The following is a 26,001-nucleotide window of genomic DNA, read 5'->3' on the forward strand; positions in this document are numbered from 1 at the left end:
AATACAAAAACAGAAAAATGCCTTCAGACAAATGCACACACTTAGAGTCTTTTAATTTATATTTTCTTCTTCACTTGTTTTGCTTTTTGATTCATTTTTTTCTGCCTTTCGTCATTCTGCCCAATGTCTTTTTATCTGAATCTTTCTTAGCATTTCCTTTCCCCTCAGATCCTCTCATTTTACTTTTCTCTTCTTTCTTATCTTGTGGTTCAGCCTCAGCTCCATCTCCTTTTCCAGGCCTGTCATCTACTTTTTCTTTATTTTTCTTCTCATTGTCTCGTTCTTTCTTTTCCTCATTATCTGGGATCTTCAGCCCAAATTTATCTCCTTCCACCATCCTTTCTGCTTCTTCCTTCGTACTTTTAGTGCTCTCTCCAGCTCCCTGTTTGGTCACATTGTTACCATCATCTCCCTGGCCATATTTCTTTACCTTTACATGTGAATCCTCCTCTTCTTCTCCCTCTGCCTCTTTTCGCTCCCATTCAACATCCTCTCCCACCCCTTCACCTCTTCTATGTGCTCGTTCTCCTCCTCCAACTTCTGGCAGCTCAGTCTCCAGTGCTGCCATGTCCCACTCCAGCTGCTCCACCCTGGCCTGCATTTTACGATTGCTTGACTCTAATTCCATCATAAGTCGAGCTAGTTTTGTTTGCAAGATCTCCAAGTTGTCCTCCAGTCTTTTTATCTTGGTTTCAACCTCCTCTACCTCTTTCTTTTCTCCGTCCCCACTCTCCTCCAACATACCCATCTTGATGAGGATCTGTCTGCCTTTCTCCTCCAGGTGACGTTTGGCTGCAGGGAACTCAGACAAAACATGTGTCAGGTCTTCTTTGGACAAGCTAAACAGGTCAGAATAGCCAATGCTTCGGATGTTGGCAGTACGACGATTGCCTGACTTGTTACCTAAAAGAAAACATGTGATTTCTTTTAGTGAGATTTTTATAAAACAAAGCAATATCAGTACAAACGATTTAATATTAACCCATGTTCTGTTATCCAATAAGTGCTGACAGCATCAGTGTTTTCTGTTGTGCTGCATGATTTGTGCACTACTTTGAGAATGCTGATGCTGTTAATCCTATCACATAATAAACTTACTGTTACATTCTTGTTAATGCTTTTTTCATTGGTTTTAGAAAGCTTAGTGGACAGCATTGGAAAATTAACTGGCTGATTAACACCAGCATATTAACACACATGTTGATTAATGAGTATTGTCTTAAATGAATAAATACAAATTAAAATAAATGAAATTACATTGCTGTACATCCAATACATAGACAAACTAGGATGTCTTTAGTCCAACTTTGTACAAAGAATAAAGGCAGAAACTCCAAAACCATCTTCTGTCCAGTAATGAAAAGTAATATATAATACATAATGTATTAACATGCTTGATGCTACCTTTGATGTTGAGGATACTAATTTCCCCAAAGAAGGTCCCTTCACTCAGCACAGCAAACTGTGTGATCCCATCATCTGCTACAACTGCAAGTTTTCCCTCCTTGATGATGTACATTTCATGGCCCACATCTCCTTTCCTGCAGACATACTCTCCTGGGCTGAACACCTGCAAGACAAAAGCAGTTTTGTCTTATTCACAACAATTATTTTCTTTCTAAAGAATTGGATAATAAACTGGGCAAAGCAACAAGGTTTTTCAGTTAGATAAAGAAGCCTCCAGTATGAATAGGACAGTCAAAATTGGCTCATACTTCTGGGGGGAATTCAATAAACTGCAATCACAATTAATCTGAGAGGACTGCATCATCTCTAATACAATGTTCCCTAGATTATATCAACAATATTCTGTGAATATTTATAACCGACAATGTAATTCCACATTCAGGCAAAATGCAGCCATCTCATTTATTTCAGTAAAACTGCATCACTGAGTGTGCCAGTTAACAGCGCTCGGAGAAACAAGACAAATGTAGCCAAAGTTTGCCACAGTGCAATGTCACAGAAATGTCTGGAAAGACACTGCTTTGGCCAGTAAATCTGCACAGTCACATTCCTGGCAATGAATGAAATTGATAAAATAATTCTGAATTTAAAAGTGCTAAATAAATTGAAAGTAATGGAAAACATGTAAAATTGGACACAAACTGCCTAAAAACAGCTGCAAAACTACAATAAGATACAAGATGATTACAAATCATGTGGTTGCACAATGAGTAATCTCACTCCTACAGAGATGGGGGCCTTTAACATGGCTATCCCCAGGGGCTCCTTGTCTTATAATCCATGTATATCTTTAATGCAGTGACACTTTTGTTCTGGACGCATGCAACAAATTCTCCGGCCCTCTCTATGCTTGGCTTAATTCCCTGTACCACCTTTTGCCTGACCTGAGGTGTTAGTTTAAGCACCAGCTCCTCCAGCAGACTTTTCTCACAGCTCTGGAAGATGGTGACTTTAGAGAGCGTGGGAAGGTGAACACTGACAGCGATCTCGGTCCTCAGGTGAACTGGCAGCTGCTCCAGAATTTCATTCTCTCTTATGATCTTTTTGTTAATGTGAAGATGCTGGTACCATTTGTCGATATGTTCTCGAAGGTCCTTGGTAACGTTATGGGTACGCAGGTATGCCTTCACCTGCATGAGGAAAATAACTTTAATTTCCAAAAGTGCAAATAAACATGAAGCCGTCTTTCATTTGCTTCTTTCACTTTACTTTGTCATATTACATTTCACATTTCATGAACTGGGAGAAAGAAGCCTTCATTCTGACTATGTTCCAGCTTACCAGCTCATGGTTAGGGAAGAAGACGTTGTCGCGGTCCCTTAGGCTTGAGATAACATTACCAACATTGCCAACAACTGATGCAAACACCAGCACAGTGATGAGAATATCTGCAATCATAAACAAGTACTCTTCTTCCCTGGTTGGGCGAGGGCCGTCTGCTATCGTGGTGAAAATATTGGCAGAGAACCAGAAGCAGTGAAAGTACTGACGGCGCATAGAGGCAAAGGCTGGGTCAGACATGTTGGGGTAGACCCAAGGATCACTTCCAAGGCCAATTAGGTTGGATATTGCAAAATAGAAGCAGGAATTCCAGTGAATTAATACAAAAATGTAGATCATGAGCTTGGAGAGGCGGAAGGTGTTGGGGTAGGAGGTTCTGGTCTCCATGCGATCCAGGGCCTCATTCAGTCGTGGCAAACGCAGAAGCCGATTAAGCCTCATCAGCGGAGTTTGGATGCCAAAGACAAAGTAGAGGAAGTCAGTGGGCAGCAGGGAAACCATGTCCCTTAAGAAATGTCTAGAAGCCAGGTATCGCTTCCTCAAATGAGCTAGGTCTTTTACCAGGATGCCCTGATCCAAATAACCTGAAGACAAAAAAAAAACAAGTTTTATAAAAGCTTTGGCGCTAATTATCAGTGAGATCTACCTAACTTGTTTTTTTCTTCATAAACTATAAAAACAGCTAAACTGTCAACCTTGTTGATTGACACTGTGCCACTGTGATACTCCTGGAGAGTATTTGGGATTTGTTAGTCAGCTAATGCTAATTTCAGCCTTGGGGGCTGCATTTTGTAGTTTTCATAACCAGGAATCCACAGTTCAAATTGCAGCCAATTTGTGAAGGAGAGAAAAAAACATTACTTTGGTGAAAATTGGTTCCAGGTTCTAAGTGGAGTTGTAAGTGTATTACATAATGGGAACATAATGTTATCATTTTGGTGATTTGCCTTCATTTTTTGCTTTTATCATTTTATCATTTTATAACTGCATATGTCTACAAATGTCTTTTTAATGTGATGAGTTTTATTTTAAAGACTCAGTCCAACAACAGCAGAAACATTAAAACAGAAATTTTCAGTACCTGTATGAAGAGTGACGATCATGTCAAGTATATACATGAGGTCTGCCAGGTAGTCCAGTGCAAGCCACATAGGCAGGTAGCTCAGTGCAATTATAGTAAAGCAAGTCCTGAACAGAAACAACGACTCAAACAAGTTTCAAGGGATGACAAATGATTACAGTTTACATGTTTCTAAATATGATGCATATTATTTCATATTGATCATATTCCATGTTTGTACCTAAAAATGATGATCACCCAGTTGTAGACAATTGGAAAGATCATGACCTGTAGCCAGATATAATAAAACTGATCTGCTGGATCAACCACCCACCCAGTCCAACTAAAAGGAAAATAGTGACAGAGAAGAGAGAAAGAAATGAGAAGGAATTTCTATGTGATCAATTATAATTAAAATATAGAGATATATAATGGTTCTATTCATGTCCACAAGAATATAAATAAGAATAATATTAAAGTTATGATTCACTATATGACTGAAATTAAATAAATATAATATAATTAAATATAATATTTTCCAGTCAAACCATTAATTACTCACTTAACTTTGAACTTCAGATCCCGATTGGGTAGAAATTTCCCATTTTCTTTCACTTCTCCATCATCCTTCACTTTCTGACCCTGCTGCCACCTGAACAGTCTCTGCCACTGATTACCTCTAATCGCAGCATCACCTGTTTTCTCCATTCTCCAAAATTCTGCTTTAAACTAACACATTTTTTTAGCCTTTTCTCTTATTCTAAATAAGCATCGCACTTTATTGGACAATAATTCAAACAACGTGGGCCTGGATCAGGCGACATTAAATGTCTCACCTAACAACGAACCAGGTCTACCTGAGTACTGCCTGGTGATGCTGGTCTCTATGGAAGGAAACCACAACAGATGTCAAACGTCCTCTGGGAATAGCAGTGAGCTCTTCCTCTGCACATCCCGAGGCTGCTGGAGACAACAAACATCAACTGGAGTATTGTGCCTGAATGACAGAGAATATTTCACTTCCAATAAACATATACACAGCGTCCTATATAAAATACTACTCTAATTGGCAGTTGTAGTAAATAGCATTGTTAGTGGAGTCTTGAATGAGGTTCTCTTACTTATGGAAATTGCAATTTTACTATGGCTCTCTGAAGTAGACACTATTGAGTTGTATTAGGGGAAATGTATAGAGAGTCATTTTTAGAGCACATGAGCTGTAAAAGTCTGGGGATCTTTAGACCATTCCTTTTAAAGTTTATCTTATCTGTGCTTCCCAACATCATGGAAGTGGGATATGAATGTGCTGAGCTTCAGTGTCCACATGATGAGCACAGTGTTTGGGTGAAATCATGGCCTGTCCATTCCCAACTATGCAAACTGATGCAAACATCAGAAAAAAGTGGACTTTGAGTTGGGACTGTCTTACTACTACTTCTACCATGATCAGGACGGAGTGATGCTGGTATCAGGATCCATTTATTATTGGTCATAACTTTCCTGCACCAACATCAACACTTTTACAGAGTCTGTACTCAGACAGTGTTGGTATGGATGTTTGGGGGTGCTGCTTAACACTGGCACCCTTCATACAGCAGCGGTGCTGTGGGTGCTGTGGGTGTGAGTCAGAGAAGTCAGTGTGGGCGGAGCTAAAGCAAGATGGCTGCGGGAGAGGGAAGAGTGTTTGAGAAATCATCAGCTGGGATGTTTATCTGTCGCTAACAGGATGCACAGCAGCCCGTACGAAGGAGTGGTCAGTTCGGTAGCCTCCCTGGCCCAGTATGGTTTAGCTCACCAGTTGTGTCCGGGTTACTTTTGTGCTGGTTTTCCGTTCACTGCTCTGACATTGTGGGATTCATTAGCAGCTAGTCGTTAGCCACCGATCAGCGCTAACTTACTAGAAAGCAGCTAGCAGGCAGAAATCAGCACTTCACAACATCTGCTCAGACAAATACAAATATCCAAGGTAGGTAACTTTGGACACACATAATATGACACTGCACCACATCCTTCAGATGGATAAATTGACTCTACATGGTTGTCATTTCCTAAGCTAGCTAATTGTCTTTGCAGTACCAACTAGCTTGCTACATCATCTCGCCATTGAAATGCATTGATTGTTGTTTTCCTGCCCAGCAGTTTAGCTGCTTCACATGGTTTGGTAAAAGATGTGGTGCAGGATGAAGACTACAAGCCCCCAAAAGCTAATACGATAATGATAAACCAACTAGTTTAAAAAGGCAGTGGTTGCTGTCAAGAGCTTTCTGCTAACAGTGTGTCAGTGAAGGGGACACAAGAAAGAGCCCAAACCCTGCAGGGACTGATGTCTGACTTTGCATGACACGACCTGTGAACCTCTTCTTCAATTAAATAAGTTTTGTTTATCCTGAAACACATAAGATCCTCTGGAGGTTTATTACACATCATCAAATGTCTCAAAAAAGCACTGAACTCTTCAAGTGTCTCTAGTGTAAATACTCCTAAAAGTTATGTAAGTCCCTTATAGTCACCTCTTAACTCCTAAACTGTAATTTAATTAAAGGTACAGTGCTTTATCTGATTAGAGATAGATAAATGCATTCACACGAGTGCAGCAAGGTATCCGTCACGAACACAGATGCTTGGTCATATTTTGGGCTTCTTAAATTATTTATTCATATTTCACAGTTTCATATTTAATTTTTTTTGTTGTTTTATTTCTGTTTGTTTCATTCAAGGTTCAACCTCATTCCACAGCCTTAATCTTAAACTCTTTCCAATCTTAAAAAATAAGTTTTCACTATGCAAATTTTTTCGGATGCAGTAGAGCTGAAACAACTAATTGACTTTGAAACATTTCTGGTAATCAGCCTAGTTGTCTATAAATGATTTTATAGGAACTAATGTTATGTTGTCTTTTTGTATAAAAACAAGGAAGTGTGTTTGAGAAAAAGTCACCATAAGACATTTTGTCAAGTGACATCTCACCTGACTAAGTTACGTAACGCATGACAATATTTTATAATGTATCCTGCTTAAATAGCTGTTTTGCCATAGAGGTGTACTTGATTGTAAATATCTACTTTCTCAGAACAGGCTCAGATGATTTGTTGTTCCCCACATCAAAACCACTAAGTTATGCATGTAAACCATCAACTACCTTTGGAGGTGGGTCGAGGAGCTGGTAGTCATGGTGAAGGGTGGTGTTCAAAGAGTGGAAATATTTGTTGGCACATCAGTAAAGAGTCTACAGTAAATAAAGTGTTGCATTTACACTTTCTGCTGTGTATTAAAGACCAACTTTTCCACCGCATTTCTAAATGTATAAAGCAGGTGTTAGTATCAGCTCATATATGTCACCGCTGTTCAGTAAAGAGTTTTGTCATGTGCATCATGTCTCTGTTGCTGCAAAAGTAGATGTTAACGTGGTTCAATAATGAAAAGAAATGTGAGGAATGTGAAGGACAGAATCTGCAGAGCTCTACCTGTTTTCACACCTGTGCACTTCCTGCTGAATGCAGGCGTGGCTTTTGGTTTCTTAACTGTACTAAGTCACAAAAATGTTTCTCAGTCTGTCTTGGCCTTTAGACTTTGTGGTCTGAGATTATAACAGCACAGACAAGCTGTGCTATGACGTGTTTGATCACTAATCTATAACAAACCTCCTCCTCGTTATAAAGGCAGCCACCCTGTAATGGAATCGGAAGTTGAACTTTGAACTCTTTTATGGGTGTTTTTATGATGGAGCTCTGTGTGACCTGAAAACATTTGAGTTTCTGTATGTGGTACACCTCATACTAGCTGCATGGCAGGATCAGAACATTTGGTCTGAAGTGCTGAGGCAGACTGGCTGACATGCATTTAAGGTAATTGCATTTAATCATGGACTGTGTTTCCACAGAGCTTCTATTGAGTTTACTTGTAGGTATCTCACTTTTGACTGGCTGATTTTTTTTAGATGTTCAGGTACACATTAATTACTTCAGAGTCATCATTTCAGGTTAATATGAGTATTATTAACATTGATTCATCTGCTGTGAATCACTAAAAACAAAGTGTGGATGATACAGTGCAGTTTGCAGTTACACCTACACAGCTGGTGTATGAGTAATAACAAAAGCATGAAGTCTCATTGATTTTAGGAAAGTCAAGAAAGAAGTCATCAGTTTTCTAACTCATGTTTGACCCGAGTCCTTTAATTCAAATGATGAAAGCAAACAGTCCCATGATAGATTTTAAGCTGAATTAGGCAATGCTTTAGACATTAACTTTAAATGCATTATGGTGAAATCCGGTTTCCCCAGCAAAAATCTGCTCATGATAAGGAGTACACCACTGAAAATCAGATTTTACATTATCAAACTGGCCTGTTGGCTTGAAATGTCTTTCTGAAGTTTGTAGCTTACTCCTCTAACAAAGGGCATCCGCTGTCATTCGGTAAAAAAAAAAAAAAGGTATCAATACATCCACTTCAGCAGCATAAATAATTTCTTTAGTGTTCAATCATTTTCAAGTAATCCTCACAGTAAATCATTAAATACACAACTTTAGGCTGTTTTTAAAACTTTGGTACTTTTGATACTCCGAAAACTTTCTTTTTTTTTTCCTAAGCTCACCATTTAAAGAAACCATTTACATAATGTTTAAGAAATTACCATACTACCATTTAATTTAATAGAAGTAAACATGTAAAGGGAAGCTGTTTTCGCTCAGATCATTCAGGAGACTGTAGAGAAAGTGCACATAGATGAAGCAAGAGGATTTGTTTACATCAGTGCCCTTCAACTACAAGACCAACATGGTGATTTCCCTTCTCTTAGCATCAAGGAAAAGGCATTACTGATTAAAAGTGAACTGAATAAACTGAAGTGCCTGTTACCTGCTGTTTTTCGTCCCTTTATTGTGGCTGCTTCCTCTGAAATCTTTGCTCCCTTATCATCTCATGCAAAACTGATCATGTTTTTATGGAGTTACAGTGAACACACGTTATATGTGACCTAGCTCTGACCATATGGACTTGTTCATGTTCACTTTATAAGCAGTTTTAGCTCCAGCCCTGATACAAAAATGAATTATGCTTTGCCTTAGGTGACCTGCATGACATGTAGAGCTTTATCTAACTTATGCCCTTGTGTAAAGCCTGTACGTTGTGCTAAAAAGACTTTTCTTTTAATGTCCTAATTTTTTGCCCAGGTTGGGCTGTCGTGGGTGTTTTGAATCAAGCACTGATTATCTTGTAGTTGGGCCATGTAACTTAAGTAAAGCCCTAAGAAAACCATGCATTTTTCATTTTTATAAGCAGAAGGCCGACTGGATGTAGGTGGAGTGAATGGTTTCCATGGAAACAACATACTGTAGAGGCTGACTTATGTTTGTTGTTTTTCATGGAAAAACACAGAAGCTATTTAGAACCAATTATTTCTGAATGAATGGGTGTATTGAAGGTACGACAATACATGATATTTACATTTTACATTGTTAGCTTCACTCCGTCACTTTAATACATGTATGGTTCCATTTCAAGCTGTGTGGCAGATGAATCACTGCCTTCTGCAAATGATGCTTTTATATATATTTTTTGTTTTGATGTAATGAAGCATCTTGGGTTTTTTTCCCCTGTTTGTTTACACAGTCCAGTGTGCCCGCCCTGACTGGCTATGGAGTGGTGTTGGCTTCAGACTGGATGACAGGGTCTACAAGGAGGACTGGGACACACAGTTTTTAGAGCAGCAGTGGACTTTCCCTAGACAGCGACAGCCCGTTTAGCCGACTTCCTTGATCTCCATATCTGTTCTTGGATACACTTTGCCTCCCCTTTATCCTCCTTCTCTCCTCCCTCCTCCTCCTCCTCATTCCCACATCATCTTTTCCCTTTTTTCCCTCTAAACCCCTTTCTGCTTTCTGTGGCTTCTATATCCTGACATTTTAACTGAAACTCCTTACCTCTGCTTGGAGGTATTGCAACTTTTGACCTGCCTCCCACTGGGTCCAGTATGAGCTGGCTGAGCAGGTTGAACCCACGGGGTCCCGGGAATCGCTCTGGCCGGAGCACCACACCCTCCAGCCCGTGCACTGCTGACCCAGAGACCTGCCTCATGGTGTTTGAGAACCACTGGAGACAGGTGAACTGGAGACAAAGCTTTGCTTTTAAGTTTGATTCTCAAAATATTTTTGAAACATTAAATCTGTTCATCTCAAATTATTTACTGTGGTTGAGAAAATATTTGCATGTTTTGTTCTCATTCTTTTGAGCAGCACACAGATAAATGCTCAGTTTTTGTTGACCATCAATGGTGAGGACCAGTTAGAAAATTACAAACACAAAGTGTGGATGTTCACACATTCATTTGGCTGCACCATTGCTGGTGAGAGTAGTCAGTCAGTGTACTGGCTCATGTCCAGTCACTGGCTGAAGGTTTTATAGGTTGCAGAGTCTTGTCACTGCACGACTGTTCAATTTGCTTTGAGGAAACAAACCACAGCTGAGTGTTTCTCATTGACCTGGTGTGAGCTCGTGCTGTGTTTAAATTCTGCAAGTGCTCTTTGTAGATGAGACGTTTTCCATGTGTACTTACTGTTCAAGAAAAGCTTTAATAGAAGAAGTACACACTACTCTTAATAGCAGTTCTCTTTCCATAAGATCATTAAATACTGTAGTATTGGTATAAGTGAGTTTTTTGACACAGTCTTTCCTGTTTTTATTGTTTCTATGAAGACAGTAGAGGTCTAAGTTGTATGTAAATGAATGAGTGACATTCAAACAGATTTGTTTCAAAGCTTGTGTGCACAAACACATGAATATATACTGTTTAATTGGTTTCTGACTTTCTGCACATGCATCTACCACACACCTCAAGCTGTGAAAACATAAAGAACAACATCTCTTATCTGCACAAACTGCTTGCAAATCTGCAAATTCATCACTGTTATAGTCATGCTGACTGGTAGACCTCTTCATATCTTACAAATAACCATGTTGCAATGCAGTAATAATGATCACTCCATCTGTTTTGACTTGTCATAGTAGAAAAAGCACAAGTTTACTAATATGTTTAAAAGAGGCTACAGTACGTTCTGTTCAGGTGTACCTGTATGCCATGTTGGCTGTGCCCCAAGTCACTCATTCACTACTCCCTATATTGATTTTGGGCACAGCTGCTACAGTGAATCACAGACAACTCAGAACCCTGAAGCTGAAGCAGCTAAATGAAATTCATCCATCATTAATTTTTCAAGACTTCTAAATGTCTTCTGTGAAAAGGGCTTATAAAACAAATCCCAAACAAAATTCAATCCAGATGACTGAACATAACCTGTATAATAACCCAGCTTTATTGAAAACTTGTTGAGAAATCGTTTGAAATGGAAATGCCTGTTGAAGACAACACTTTTGTTATTTCTCCTCCTCACAGGACAGCAATGTTAAGCATCGAATATTACACTAAAACACTATTCCCTTACTCAGGTCTCTTGGGTACTGGAGCAGCATGAACCATCATCCTCCAGTGATGACCTGACAGCAGTGAGGAATCACACTGACCAGATGTTATGCCTGCTGGCGGAGGAGCGACCTGCTGAGAGCTCAGATGGTGGCACCAGCATGCCACCTATGGGCCCCATTCTGGAGCTGGTGGTCACTGAAAATATTCTCGAGTGTCTGGTTCAGTGGCACCTCCGCCGTGGCCTGGACCAAGACAGCCAGGGGGCGCTGCTTAAGCTGTTTGAGATGCTGATCTGCCAGTCCCAGCAGCCTCTGCTGCAGCACACAGCCATCCTTCACCCCCTACTGAGGCTGCTGGGAGCTTGTGCTGACCCAGAACTTGGTTGTCCTTCAGTCCTGGAGAACAGCCTGGTACTGCTGCTCAATCAGGTATGCAAAAATCTTCAGTAATCTTCATCCTCACTAATGTACATGTGTGTTGACTTCTGAATTAGCAAAATGTACTGAGGCCCACAAATAATCTAATCTAACAAACATGACATTAGGTCTTTACAATCAAAAGGAGCAAATTGAATGACACGACAACAAGACTTATATTAGTTTTACATTACAGTGACAGGCCAAACGGAATCATTAAAAACACCACTCACTGATAGCATTTTTTTCTCCCAGTTGTAAACATCTGCTGACCCAGAAGGGACTTGGTCTAATGTGGTCCAATCTGACAAGAAGCACAAATCCTAACCATAATTCAATAAATAACTTTTAATCAATACTATTCTGTTGCATTCTGACTCTTTAAATCCTCACTAGGTCTGCGTGTCCATGGCCCGGCAGCCAGTGGTTCTAGAGATGTTGTTCCGGGCGGCACCTGCCCAGCAGGGCTCCACCAATCTGCTGATCTTCTCCCTGCTCGTGCCATTCATTCACCGAGATGGAGCTATCGGACAACAGGCCAGAGACGCGCTTTTGCTGGTCATGGCAGCCTCGGCCAGCCACGAGGCTGTGGCACGCTACATCGCTGAGAACTCCTACTTCTGCCCGGTGAGTGATGTGCACATGAAATCTATGTTGTCAGGCATAGTGTTGTATTTTAAACGTTAACTGGGGTTTTTGTATAAGATGGTGATTATAGATGACACTGAATTATGACTCATATTCAGGCCCTTGTTCAATTGTTAAAAACAACTCCAAAGAAAGTCTCACCATTATGGTTTGAGTCAACATCCTAAGAATCTTGGCACAGTTTTCAATTTCCAGTCATAAGCTACATCTCATGGAGCTTTACCTGGTAATAACCTGTCTTTTTCTTATTATACTAGCTGACTTGCTTCTAATTCACTATCCTATGCAACACTACATTAATACTACTTTAATCTACACCGTATCTAATCAATCTAGAAAAGGGCCAAATGACCTACTATATTGTGACGTGGTAGTCGAGGACAGTTTGAATGCGTGGCCCTGGCTTGTTTTCAACACTGCATTAAAGAAAGATGTGTGTGTGCTGCCTAATTCTAATGCATTGTGATGGTGTGTGATAAAAGGAAGGGGAAGGAGATGACTATGCACTTTGACAGACCGTTCACCCTTATCTATATCCCAACAGCTCTGTCTCTACTTAGATTTCCTGTAAACATAAAAAATATCCCCCTCAGACCAGCAGACGTTTACAATGTTTAAGATGAACAGGTCCACTGAAAATCCTTTGCACTCTTTTCTGCTGCTTTACACAAACCACCACCGCCTGAACTACCATGGAGGCCAAACAACAAATTTAACTGAAACACATTCTTGGTGTGAAGTTTGCCTTTTAGATAAAATGACAAAACTTGTCTCTGCTCCTACATTTTATTAATTAGTGTGTAAATGAGAGAAACATAACGGTAGTTTGTGGACAAAGATCAGTGAGCTGTGTCTGTGATGAGATGCGTTGTAGTTTGGTACAGTTGCCACTAGATGTAATTAAAGAGCCAGATTTTACTGGTTGCACAATAAGAAGTGTATTTACAAAGTAAGATTGCACTTACCTGACTGATTTCATTCTGAGCGTGACTTGGTTACGGTGTGAAGGTTTTTGAACACGCTTCTAAATCTGGTCTCGCCTGCCAAAATCTGGTCACAAACAACAGCAACAGAGCAAAATTTTAGTTTCAAAACATCTTTATGAAGTATGGGAGTGAAGGTTGTTGCGTAATGTGTACATCTGTGCAACATAGTTTAATGCTTTGGTTAGTACTGTGTCTTCTGACTGTTCACTCTGGCGTTAAAGAGCTGGCTCAGCTCCTCAGCCTATTTCCAGCATCTTCAGTCTGACCTACTTACTGGTTAGAAGAACCAGTGAAAGTGGCTTTAAAGAGCAAATGCTCCTCTGTGCCTGAGTTTAACCATTTGCTATGTATTCTCTCATATATATTCTTAGTCTGGCTAGTAGATCCACATATTGCATATTTTTACAGGTCCAGAAACCAAAACTGCAAAAACACTGTTTGATAAATATACCAAGGCGCTGTCAAAACAAGTTACATAAGATCTTTGCCTCGACTGTAAAGTTGGATCTTTTTCATTATGTCTTTACACACTGGGATGTGATTTTGCTTATTAAAAAATTAAAACACTAACAAAACTGCAGTAGGTGAGTGAGCTGTTGTACAAAGGATAGCTTCAGAAAGTGTTCAGACTCCTTCACCTTTTGCGGAAGAATGCGTAGAATGGATTTTGCCCTTATCTGCACTGCAGAATCTACAATGACAAAATTAAAATGTTTTTAAAAATCAAAAACTTAAATGTTTACAAAAGCTCCTTTTGCGAGTAAATACAAATGAACTCCAGTCAAGTTCTACACACGTGAAGGATGGTTAAAGCACCTAAGTGCCACAGCAAAGGGTCTGAATGATTTTGTAAAAGAGAGATTTCAGCTTTTTAAACATAGATTTCTTTTTATGAGGCAGTCTTATATGAAATGTGTCTGTCTCAACTCAGGTGTTGGCGACAGGCCTCAGCGCACTTTACTCCTCTCTGCCCAGGAAGATTGAGGTTCGAGGAGACGACTGGCACGCGCTGCGGCGGGAGGACTGGATGGGGGTGTCATCACTTGTGCTGTTCATGAACTCGCTGGAGTTCTGCAACGCTGTGGTGCAGGTCGCTCATCCTTTGGTCCGCTCCCAGCTTCTGGACTACCTCCATAATGGCTTTCTTGTGCCTGTTATGGGTCCTGCCCTGCATAAGGTAGGAAGAGTTGGGTTGCATATACAAGCTCACAGGTCTGGACCTCCCTGTCAGCAGGTTACATTATTTTTATCGTAGAACAGGCAACATCAGTAGTTATCCTTTTATGATTTGGGTCAATTGACCCAGTAAAAGATGGTGACATATAAATATTGGTAAACATTTTTATCATGTTTGAAATTAATTAGGAAATGAAGAACATTTGTATTAAATGAGTCAAAGCAAATGGTTAGCTCAAAATGTTTGAAGACATTATCTTACAGCCTGTTTTTAGGCTTCATATTATTCATCGGATAGTTGCTACGTTGCCCTTTACAACAGATTTGTGTGTGCGTGTGTGCGTGTGTGCGTGCGCGCGCGTGTGTGTGTGTGTGTGTGTGTGTGTGTGTGGTTGTAGTCGTCGGTGGATGAGATGATCGCCAGCACCGCCTACCTGGACCTTTTCCTGCGCAGTGTGACAGAAACATCCCTTCTCAAAACCTTCCTGCGCTTCATCCTGCTGCATCGCCACGACAATGACACCATCCTGGACACTTTGCTCACACGCATCAGCAGCAATTCAAGGGTTTGTATTCATATGCATCTGTGTGTGTGATAGAGCCTCAAGGCCATCAAATGCATCCAGCAGTGTGGGTGGTGAGGGGGCTGAGAGCACAAATCAATTGTGATGGTGACTGCAGCAAAACAGAAGTACATGGAAAGTAAATGTCATCTAGTCTTGTGCATCTGTTCAATGTCTTGTTGCATATAGTTTGTAGTTGCTAACAATCCTGAGTTTCCTCAGTTTCATACAATCTGATCTCTAAAGTAAAAACATTCTGATCTCTGGGAGACAGTTATGGTGCTTTAGAAAAAGAAACAGACTTAATTCTAATATGTTGCGACTTCTTCCTTTATAGAATAGAATTCAGATATAAGCATTAGAAAGCATCTGAAACACAGGCCATCATCTTTGTTAAAACATCATTTTCAGAGGACAACAACAGAAATAAAGCACAAAGTAAAGATTTTGGTCTGAAGAGAAAATGAGTGTCTTTGCAATTTTGGCCATCAAGGACATCAACTCACCCACCTCACTCTGTAAAGATGGTGAACCCAACAACATCCATTTCTTTGTCAGAGATCCTGCAATGATCAACGTTATGCTGTAAAATGCATTATGATAGAAGTAATACTGTCTGAATAATACTAATATGTGTGTGTTGCAGCTCTGCATGGTGTCGTTAAGCCTCTTCAGAACGCTTCTCTCCCTGCACTGTGAAGACATCATGCTGCAGCTCGTTCTCAGGTATGTTTGTATTTCTGAACATCTCTTCCCAAGTATTATATTTTTCAGAATATCCAAGGCCAGTTCTGCCTGTGTAATTTTGTCCAGCAGCACATCCAGCTGCCTGTGACTTGACTAAAATAGCCAACATTACCAAGTGTGTTATCAAAATGACTGAATTTATGTTGCTTTCCCCAAAAGACAAAAAAACAGCCCGATCAGGTTTCCGAATAATAATGTGTCTTACAACCTGTAAGTCAATGCACATTAAGCAGTTTGTGTGCTTTCTCCCAGGTATCTACTGCCCTGTACCCATGTAATGCTTAGTCAACGCCGTGCCATCAAGGAGACTGACATTTATGGAAAGTCTGCAGACAAGTTCCTGTCACTGATCCCAGAGTGCTGCCGGCTGAATGCAGCACCCTCTTCTGAGCGGGATGAGGATAGTGCATTCTGGGGCAAAGGTGTGTCAGCATAAAAAATATTCTTTCATGTTTGTTCTTCTGCTGGGTAGAAGTATTTAGTTTTTCTAAACAATAATTTTGCCTCTACTTCAGTCGTCTATTTTCCCTTTTTTTTTTTGGGAGGACTGGCCAGGTTTGGATGCTGCCAATTAAGTGCATGTACAACTGTGTAGACTGAGCAATGAAACACAAACTGAATATTGCTAGAAGTTAATATTATGAAATGAATTTAACAGGCCATTTTTTGCACATCTGCTGGGCTTTGCAGACAGACCAGTTTTCTACATGATTATTTTATCAGCCCAAGACAAACTTTGGTAAAAGCTCACTGTTTAATGTTTGTGTGTTTTTAGACTTATAAAGCCAGTACATTTTACGTAATGTTAAATTACAAATGGTGTTTGCATCTGCATTTTCCACACTACAGTATTGAACAGTCCCAGCACAGAATCTCCAGCTCCACCTAAACCCAGCACTCCATCACGCTTAGCCTTCTTCATCCGCCAACAGAGCAGTGGAGGAGGATCAGGAGGAGGGGGTCCCTCTGCCCCCAGCAGCATGGACCCACTGCATTCAGGTCCTTCCAGCTCCCACCCTCTGTCCCCTGACAGCCCAATGCACCAGCAGCAGACTCACACAGAGTGTCTGGATTGGGACTCTGGATACCTGGAATATCTCAGAGACGCCCGGAGAGGCATCGAGCTCTCCTCCTGGGCCTGCCGTGACTGGTCAGCACTATACGATGGAGAAAACCCGTCCCCAAATACAGCCCCTCCACCCCCACCTCCACCGACCTCCAACCCCTCAATGATTATGTTTCCTGAGCACTTTTCTTTCCAGCAAGGTGGAAGCATTAACACCCCTCCAGGCCAGCAGAGGGCAGCCATTGTAGCTGCAGCACGGTCTGAGTGGAGCAGCTCAGAACGGGACAGTGGAGAATGGGATGTTACAATCGGCAAAAACAACTGCATCAGCCTCACACCTCGCTCCAAGAAACGCAGCCTGCAGAGAGAGGAGCTCCTGCCAAAACCTGTACCTCCTCTCATCCCATCCTCCTCCTCTTCAGCTGCCCCTTTATCAACTTCCCATCCTGTCTCATCTCCAGCTTCCCACATTCCCACCTCTGCCATCACTGTTAGCTACCAGACAATGTATAATGGAACGATGGGGCAGGCTGATGGGTGCTCAGACAGTCGTGACAGAGGACTAGAGGTAAAGAAAGTGAAGAGAGATTTGGGGGAGCAGCAGTATTTGGATGAAAATGCCAACCAAAATGGATCCCTTGTCACCTGCCCCTCTCAAAGCTGCACTGCTCTCCAACAGTCTATTTTTAGCAACAGTGACATCAGCGATGCAAAATCTGTTTGCCCTAACCAGATTTCATCGCCGGGCTCCGTCACCCAAGCATCGTCTGACACCAAACTCCTAACCAGCGACACCTCAAATCCACACAGTGTATCCTCACATCTTCCAGAAGACAACCAGATGCAACAATCTGTAGAGCGTCTGATTGAGGAGCTGCTGGAGCAGGCCCCAGGAGACCCACAGCTCTCCACAGACTCCAACGGACAGGGCATCAGCATTGAGGCCTTCACACAGGAGCTGAGGGAGCTGGAGGACCGTGTGAAGGAGCGCGGCAGAATTACCTGCCAGCAAGAGGAAACTGACCGAGAGCCTCTGTCTGCTGAGCGACAGGAGGAGGAACAACAGCTGTCCTCCGCTGTGGATGTCAAACTGATGGGCGAAGCCAAGGCAGACCTCTGTAGTCCTGCCAGGCCATTAAATCAGCCTGCCTCTCAGCCGTACACAGGTGAGTCTTGCATTGTTGATGCATCTCTCATGTAGTTTGACACACACAGTATATAAACACACAGATACAGCTCATGGCTTCAGTAAGCAGGACTTGGAAACAGCAGCTGCTAACTCTAGTCTTACTCCCCTCAGGTCAGCTGTATCTCTCTGGAACTTTACTGTCACTTTGTTATTGTAGTGAGCCGACAGGAGAGGGGCAGGACATGCACAACCACGTGCACAAGCTTGGCCAGAAGGGCGCAGAGAGAGAAAGTTATGTGAAAAGATCAGTTTTTGACAGCGGCAGCAACTTCACACAGCATTTGGATCAGTTTCTCTGACTATTGTGTTGTATTAGTTCATCTTTACACCTCCACCAAGTTTGTAGCAAATCATTGTGTATTCCATTTATGAAGCACTTCATGTTTTGGCATCATAATTTACAAAGTCTGGTGGTTTTTAGAGCTCCATGTCAGTCTTTACTGAAATACTATTTGCTGTTTCTCATTTTTACAATAGAATAACATATAATCCACCATACTGATGACCTTATCTTTCCCCATATCATGTCTGCAATTACTTCCAAGATACAAACTGATTCAGGCCCTGAACAGTAAAGTGGTTTAGCTCTCCCAGGTGTAAAATCACTTTAAACATCAGTCTTTTGGAAATGAAAAAAATTCATCACATCAAGTCACTGAAGCAGAGAGGAATACTGACTTTATGCTTCTAAAACACCTTGAACACTTATTATAGCACCAGTATCCACCCCATCACTTCATGACATCCTTCTTGTTAGATCATGGATTTTTTTGCTCACCAAAAACCGCAGTGACAACTTTAATTGTCTGCATTTAACTTCAAGCTGTGAAAGAACCCCGCTGCCTATTTTTCACAGTTTGACAGCCTCTATGCCACCTCACTTATTAAAAAAAACTGTGAAATATGCCTGTGCCTTCATCCCGAGGTTTAGCACATGTAGATCAGCAAGTTGTGTGTCATATCTTTCCATTCAGCGTTCCATGTTTCTCTGTGCAGGTCCATTCATGATGGTTCTGTTTGCCAAGCTGGAGAACATGCTCCAAAACTCACTCTACGTCAACATCCTGCTCACGGGCATCGTGGCCCAGCTGGCCTGCTATCCTCAGCCTCTCCTACGCTCCTTCCTGCTCAACACCAACATGGTCTTCCAGCCCAGTGTCAAGTCACTGATCCAGGTAGACTGCACCCTGCTACACCTGTGACTTAAAGGCCCAGGAATGCCCTGTATGTCCTTCTTTGACCTTAACTTCATAACATTTCACAACCAGGTGCTCAGTATAAAAAAAAAAAGTTTCTGTATTTGCTCTGATGACAGTTTTTAGGCAGAGTTGTCCATTTCCAGCCCACCTTACTTCTGTGCTAGCTCCTGTTCCAAAAGCATCAGGCCCACAGTGATATTTGCATAGAGTTTCTTTCCATATTCTATTTGTGTCTGTAATATTAATACTGCACTATCACAGAGAGGAAGTGGCAACATTTGTCCCCAGAAAACATACTTAAGTACCTTTCCATTCCACGATTATTGAACTTACTGCTGCTGTAGAGTACAATAACATTGTTGGCATTAGACTTTTAGTCCAGTTATCTTACAGCTCCTAAAGTCATAAGTTCTTTTTACTGACCCAGCTGATCACCTAAACCAGGACAGCATTTGGAAAAATGTAAAGATCTGTTCCCCGCTCTCCTCAGGTTCTAGGTTCTGTGAAGAACCGCATCGAGGCATTTGCAGCCTCCCATGAGGACTTTCCTGCCATGCTGAAGAAAGCCCAACAGTACCTGGTGGCCCGAGGCAAAGTGGATTGGACTGACTCACCTGCAGCTGTTCCCCCCCTACGTCGCTCTGATTCACTGGGTGAGTGTCAAAACCAGTGAAATGTGCTCATGCTGCTCTTATCTGCTCAAAGAGGTTATGGTTGAATTCCGGTGGGAACTGAAACAGAATTGGTTCTCTTAAAGACAGATTCATTTTGACGTCACATATCCTTGTTTCCACTGTTATAAGTCAAAGTTACTCTTGTGTTCTTACAGTAAAGAGTCGTAAGACGTCTCTGGGCGATCTGATCCTTCGTCATACCAACAGCCCGACCCGGGCTCGACATGCCGCTCAGCTGGCCCTCGCACACGTACGGGATGGCGGCCAATCACTTCACAGCGCTCTGTTCAAGGGTGGTGGCAGTGGAGGAACATCTGGTCTGGAGAAGCAAGCTGAGGCACTGCGGGTGAAAAACGCCGTCTACTGCGCCGTTATCTTCTCCGAGTTCCTGAAGGAGTTGGCCGCCCTGGCTCAAGAGCACGCCGTCAGTCTGCCCTTCCCTCGCAGCCAGGAGGCAGAGGAATAGACGGTAAACAGACTTCTCCACTTCTTTGTTTAGGGTGTAAAACGAGTTATGAATTTCCCATCACCCAGAGGACAGACTGAAGCACAGAGACTTTCCAGTCAGTGAAGTGGGTCGTCTGCAATTACACAGAAAAAAGCAGCAGAAAATCAGTGGCATTTTTGCACCCAAATCATAGGATACCTATAGGACTGGAAGAATTTTCCTCATCTGTAAACTTATATGATATTGTGCATATCATGTACTATATTTGCATTATATACACAGAAAATCTCAGTAAACTCTTGAGATTGAGCTTGTACATACACATACCATGTCATGGTATAATATGACACAGTAAAGCCACAGGTAAAAGAAATAGGTGCACATATTGGTGCTAGTTGATACTCTTTATCTTTTAGGTTAAAACGATGCTTTAGGGCAGCACAGAGAAGAAGGTTTTATCCTCAACAAAACACCCTCAACAAAAAACCAAAAATTGGCAGAAAACAATGAAAATGCAGGTTAATCAATCAGATACGAAGTGATCCAATCATCTTTGGCCATCTCTGTGTGACAAGCTCATCTTTACTTTTGTCACCGAGTTTTTCACCCTCCTATCAAAGAGGAAAGAGCGCACAGGAAAACAGTTAAGTGCTCCCAGTAACACTGGAGCACCTCAAGTGTCCATTAGCTGCACTGCTGCAAAGACTACTCATCAAAGAGTAGGATATAAACTGGAAAACAGAAGTGAGAGAGTCGCTTTTTCTCTCCTGTTAATCAGCAGGACAACCACAAATATACTGGAAACTTTTGGGAATTAATGCCATTTTTAGTATTTTGTTTTTAACGTGTTTGTTTTTTTGCATTTGCACCGTTTTCTCGACATATCAGCAACTCCCAGAAGCAGGTGTGTCTGTCGTGTATTTGAGTTTAGTTGAAAGCATGACTCCTTTCCGAAAGGTGCCGCTACTCTCCAGGCCATCAGTAAGCACTGAGCTGTCACCATGAAGGAGGCAGTGGGATTTACAATTCATACCTTTAATGTGTCTTTTAGTCTAATTAAAGACCTGAGATTCTGCAAGAAGGGAAAAGGGGTTTTTCTAGGGACTGCTGGCATTATTTTCCATTTGTTTTGAACTGACATTTGCAAAAGGCGGAGAGGGTGAGGAATTTCCTAACTTTTTGAGCTGTGAGTTTAAATGAAGCTTGTAAGAAGCAATCGCCATTTCACTTTTTTGATGTTTCTTTTTTGGTCAACCTTTGGGTGAGACAGGACAAATCAAACATACAACGGTTTATCTCTGAACGTGATATGCTGCTAATTAACAAAAACACCCATTTTAGTAGTTGTTAATTTAACGACAACTATCTCTTCATTTCATTGTTGGGTACCAAGTATAAATGCGTATATGAGGATGCAGAGGAGTCAGTGCCAGTGTTGTGATTACCGTTTAATTTATTTTCTTGTGTCTGAGGTTGAATGTTGCACCCACACAGTGTTAAAAGCTTCTGCCAAGACAAAATACTCTCTTAACTTCTCCCCTCAACATGAAACAACCTTATGGGGTTTGGATTTTTTATGTGTTGGTGGTTTTCTTTGTTTGTTTTATTTTACAAGGTAATATTTCCTAATAGTTTTCTAGTTCTTTTCTGTAAACACCCTCAGGAAATGATGAGTAAATTATTAGGAAACAAAGAACCTGTAAAATGAAGCATAAGCTGTATGACTGCATTGTAAATAATTAGGGGTTTTTTTGCACATATACCCATTGTGTCTCCACTTTTAGCAGTAGAGAAACTGCCTGGCATCCTGCAAAGACTTTTCTCAGAAAGTGAATACCACATCTTTTTTTTTTTTTTTTAGACAACTTTCATCTTTCTCAGCAAGTTGATGCTTTTTCAGCTTGTCAAAGCCATAGGCATGGTCGTCCTATTGGAAATGTAGTGCTCCATCACTGCTGTAACTCACTTTTCTACAGAATTTTTAGACATTTCTATACTCCACAGTGTGTTTTTAAATGCCGTTAGTTAAAGAGTTACTGCATGCCAATTAAAGGCAGATTTATAATTAAATACTACTTAAGTGGTCTAGAGTAAGTTTTCTTTGGTTTTTTTTCTCCAATAGTGCTGTGCCTAAATTAACTTCCATGCAGTAGGTTTTAGTGGCTAGTGAGTCATCAGTTGCTGCCTGCAGAGCACAGCAACAACAACAAGAACACATTTCACGGCGAATGTGTGCACTCTTAATTAAATTTGGGAGAAGACTCAATTCTGTTTTTTTTACCCACTGCCATCCGTCCAACCAGCTGCTCACCTAGTCTGCGGCACATCGGTGTTCAGAAAAAGATTTATTGTTTCTTTACAGAGAAAAAAAAACAAAAAACAAAAAAAAAAAAAAAGGGCAGAAGGTCTCACTGTTCCCCAGGTTCCACTACTTTTTCACTCGAGATTGTAATTTTTAACAATCCTGTTTTTACAAACAATTCTTTAAAGGTAGGTCATAGTTTGAGCATGGTGGTAAATGTGTTTCAGTGCTGTCATTACGCTGTAACTAAGCAGTTTCAGTGCTCTGTGTTTCTGTGACACACTCATGGACACCAAAGATAGTCTCTCTGTTTAAAGCAATTGGATAATTGCAGGTAAACAATCTGAACACTGCAATAAACCTTACTCATGTAGCACATTTCGAATGCTGAAAGTGCTTTCAAATAACTCCACAGAATATGACAATGCCTATTGTAATACAGTTGGAGTAAATACAACAAATACAACAAAAATGTTAGATAAAAACGTACCTACCAAATCTCCTGGTGCTACAGCGTCATTGGATGATAAAGCAGATATCCAAACCTATGAGAATAAGACCCAAACTGTAATTAACCAGAATTATCCTCAGAAAGTTTTTTTTTTTTTTTTTACTGATCAGGGCAAAGTGTGTTTTTGAGGCTCAGGCCTAATTTTAAAAAAATGTTCTGCTCAGCAAGTTGAAGAAATGAAATAGTTGGCACTGGTCCTCTGTGAGAATTTTTTTTTTTTTTTTTTTTCTGATTTGGGGTAACAGCCTGTGTTCACCTGTGTGCACTTCCTGCAGTCATTTTTATTGCTTATAGTTTGGATTTTATTAATGCTCGCATGAATTTTGCTTGTAAGATCAAATGGAATGGGATGTTTTTACAAGGGATTTTTTTTTCCTACCAGGAACTTTGACTTTGTCCTGGAGTTATCAGATGACTATTTAACATAATGCAGTGCTGACATGGAAGAACATCACAGAGGAAAAAAAGCAAGCAAAGTATAATGAATATTCAGAGATAATGGGATGGATTACCTAGCTTTATGGAGGAATGAATGGCTTCTTTGCCCTGCAGCAGCAGCTCAGAGAGCCGTAGATGGAGGACAGCCTGTTTAAAATAATACATATACTGACAAATACTGACTTATTTGGTACAGGGGTTTTTGACTTCAACTAAGCAGCAGCTACCACAGCTGGATGCAGAAGATAATGCAGGAGTGTTTTCAATTACAGTTCTGCTAATGGCCACCAGAAGAGGAAAAAACTAAAATAATAAAAGAGACAGATCACCAAATTAATGAGCTCTCTACAAAAATAATAAGATGGATAAACACAAATGTATCAACAAGCATCTCAGCCACGATGGTTGTGGCTTCCTTGTTTCACCTCAGTTCTACTCAGACTCCAGTTTTTGTGTTTGATCAGATTTTGATTTTTGTTCTTCTTTTGACTGCTAACTGACAAAGATGGTGAGTGGGAAACCCAAAGCTAAGCTTCAGAAAGTTTTGTGTTATGTAAAACATTTTTTTGCCGTATGTGTTTCAGGCAGATGTACTTGAATATTACAACTGATCTGTCAGTTACTGGAAAACAGAATCTTTCAGATGATTTTTTTTTTTTTTTTTTTGGACTCGGAGCACGTTGTGTTTTGAGGTTCTGTGTTCTGCAAACATACTCTGAAGTGTTCAACCATCAGTGATTTTCATTAGAATTGGACATAGCTTATAACATGCCCTGTGTTTCAGGGTGGGTTACAATTGGCTTTTGCATAAACATTGCCTGAAGTTAACTCATATTTTCAAATTATAAGCAGCAACGTGACAAACTGCAGCAGAGCTCTAGCGAGAAAAGCTGTGTGTCAGATGAGGCTTCCACATTTGCTGGATATTTCAGCTGCAAATGTGTTTATGGTTATTTCTACAATGATTGTGATTATATCAATATTACAACAACAGCTCATCTGAAAGACTCCATTTCCAGTTTGCATTTGTTATTAGAGCCAATGTTCTACACAAAATGAACACTGTGTTCAATGATTTCATTTCTTTTTTTTTTTTTTCCATGTGTTGATTTGAAATGCTTATCATGTACAGGATGTACAGTGTCCTCTCAGTTCTGCTTTTCTGTTGTAAAGCTTTGAATTTTCACTAACTTCTTTCCCCTGTGATCTATGCAAAACATGTTCTAATGTCCCCTGTCAGAGGCTGAGAAGATGTGGATGGATTTAATCTGTAAATACTGTAAAAAAAAAAAATAAAAAAAAAAGTAATGGGTAGAAAATGCAGAGGTATGTGAGCAGGACAGAATGGAAATCATGCTAAAATAATGTAATGATGAATGTTGTCATATTTTTCTATATTTTGAAATCATCACAAAAAGGACAAAAATACAAAGTGGGAAAAAGCTGTCAGAAGAACACTACAAAGGGAATGTTTTTATTAATTTATAAATTCTTTGCCTAGCAATATTGCTTTTGTCCTGGTGTCATTTCTTTGTTGCCATGTCATATCGTACTGTATGAATGTAACTCTGAGTCATGGAGAGTGTTAATCCCTGAACTCCAGTATATTAAAACAGTAGTTCCCAGGCTTTCTGGCTTGTCCAATAAGTAATGTACACAGGTTGTGCATGAGCTTAATGTGAACAGTAGTTAAACCAAATAGGGATTTTTCTTCTGTTAACTGTTAAATTTTGAGCTTTATAGGCTCTAAAAGCTGAAACTCCCCAATTTTTAACAAGAAACAAAAGAAAAAGTTAAAAATATACATTGTTTTTAAAAATCTAATGAATCTGGTGACCCTGTAAATATTCATTGGGACACCTTGAGTCTGAGGCCCAGGTGAGGAAGAACTGTGATAAAAGCTTGTTAACACCCTGCACAGACACTGGAAAGTGTTAATCATTTATCTATTTTGGGGGCTGGAGTCTGTTCTGACATGTGTTGAGCGACTTTACCTGCACACTGATCCCCAACACATCCACAGTCTGATTTAAAGAACAAGATTTACCTCTGATAAAAAATAAATAAATAAATAAAATAAACAGTCCAAAATAACATTATGTCCAGGTTTCTGATCGTTGTCTGTCTGGTGTGTAGAGAACAGCTTTAATTCTTGTCTCAGCCTCCATTACTCATCAAGAGATGGTAAAGGAAGCATCAGCATCATAAATGCAAACACAGAAACAGTGAAGTCAGACACACCTGCACCGATGAACAGAAAACCAGAAACCTGAATAATGTGTAGAGCTGCAACGATTAATTGAATAAAGTGTGGATGCACATGTCTGAGTTTGCATACAGAGGGAACTGGAGTTGGTTTGGTGGTCTCCTAGCAACAGCCAACAAGAGGGGAGTCGGCACGGAGGGAGG

General features: G+C 40.7%; 2 protein-coding genes across 3 annotated transcripts; one reads left to right on the top strand and one right to left on the bottom strand.

The window, feature by feature from the left end:
* Window positions 1–34: 34 nt before the first annotated feature.
* cnga4 (cyclic nucleotide gated channel subunit alpha 4) lies at window positions 35–4,732 on the bottom strand. The gene is made up of 7 exons (XM_026295304.2): window positions 4,371–4,732; window positions 4,050–4,151; window positions 3,830–3,936; window positions 2,749–3,332; window positions 2,352–2,597; window positions 1,405–1,570; window positions 35–903 (listed from the first exon to the last, which is right to left on the bottom strand). Exons 1-7 carry the CDS (start codon window positions 4,514–4,516, stop codon window positions 92–94), a joined length of 2,163 nt encoding a protein of 720 aa, XP_026151089.1. The 5' UTR covers window positions 4,517–4,732; the 3' UTR covers window positions 35–91.
* Window positions 4,733–5,462: 730 nt separating this feature from the next.
* On the top strand, window positions 5,463–25,098 carry fhip1b (FHF complex subunit HOOK interacting protein 1B). 2 transcript variants are annotated; one of them, XM_026295303.2, is made up of 13 exons: window positions 5,463–5,774; window positions 9,420–9,909; window positions 11,253–11,657; window positions 12,042–12,272; window positions 14,211–14,456; window positions 14,854–15,021; window positions 15,665–15,744; window positions 16,018–16,187; window positions 16,615–17,997; window positions 19,017–19,195; window positions 19,710–19,872; window positions 20,049–20,362; window positions 23,537–25,098. In XM_026295303.2, exons 2-12 carry the CDS (start codon window positions 9,781–9,783, stop codon window positions 20,357–20,359), a joined length of 3,465 nt encoding a protein of 1,154 aa, XP_026151088.1. In that variant the 5' UTR covers window positions 5,463–5,774; window positions 9,420–9,780; the 3' UTR covers window positions 20,360–20,362; window positions 23,537–25,098. The 2 variants fall into 2 exon arrangements, with proteins under 2 accessions (XP_026151088.1, XP_026151087.1); XM_026295302.2 differs by having other exon boundaries at window positions 20,049–25,098.
* The last annotated feature ends 903 nt before the right edge of the window (window positions 25,099–26,001 follow it).

The sequence above is a fragment of the Mastacembelus armatus genome, chromosome 21, assembly GCF_900324485.2.
Source record: "Mastacembelus armatus chromosome 21, fMasArm1.2, whole genome shotgun sequence".
NCBI lineage: Eukaryota > Metazoa > Chordata > Actinopteri > Synbranchiformes > Mastacembelidae > Mastacembelus > Mastacembelus armatus.

Coding starts and splice junctions, on each gene's coding strand:
- cnga4 (XM_026295304.2), bottom strand. CDS start 4,516: ATGGAGAAAACAGGTGATGCTGCGATTAGAGGTAATCAGTGGCAGAGA. Junction 2,598..2,748: donor TCTTCCCTAACCATGAGCTG/GTAAGCTGGAAC, acceptor TTCCTCATGCAG/GTGAAGGCATACCTGCGTAC. Junction 1,571..2,351: donor TGCTTAAACTAACACCTCAG/GTCAGGCAAAAG, acceptor TTTGTCTTGCAG/GTGTTCAGCCCAGGAGAGTA.
- fhip1b (XM_026295302.2), top strand. CDS start 9,781: ATGAGCTGGCTGAGCAGGTTGAACCCACGGGGTCCCGGGAATCGCTCT. Junction 11,658..12,041: donor TGGTACTGCTGCTCAATCAG/GTATGCAAAAAT, acceptor AATCCTCACTAG/GTCTGCGTGTCCATGGCCCG. Junction 15,745..16,017: donor ATGCTGCAGCTCGTTCTCAG/GTATGTTTGTAT, acceptor GCTTTCTCCCAG/GTATCTACTGCCCTGTACCC.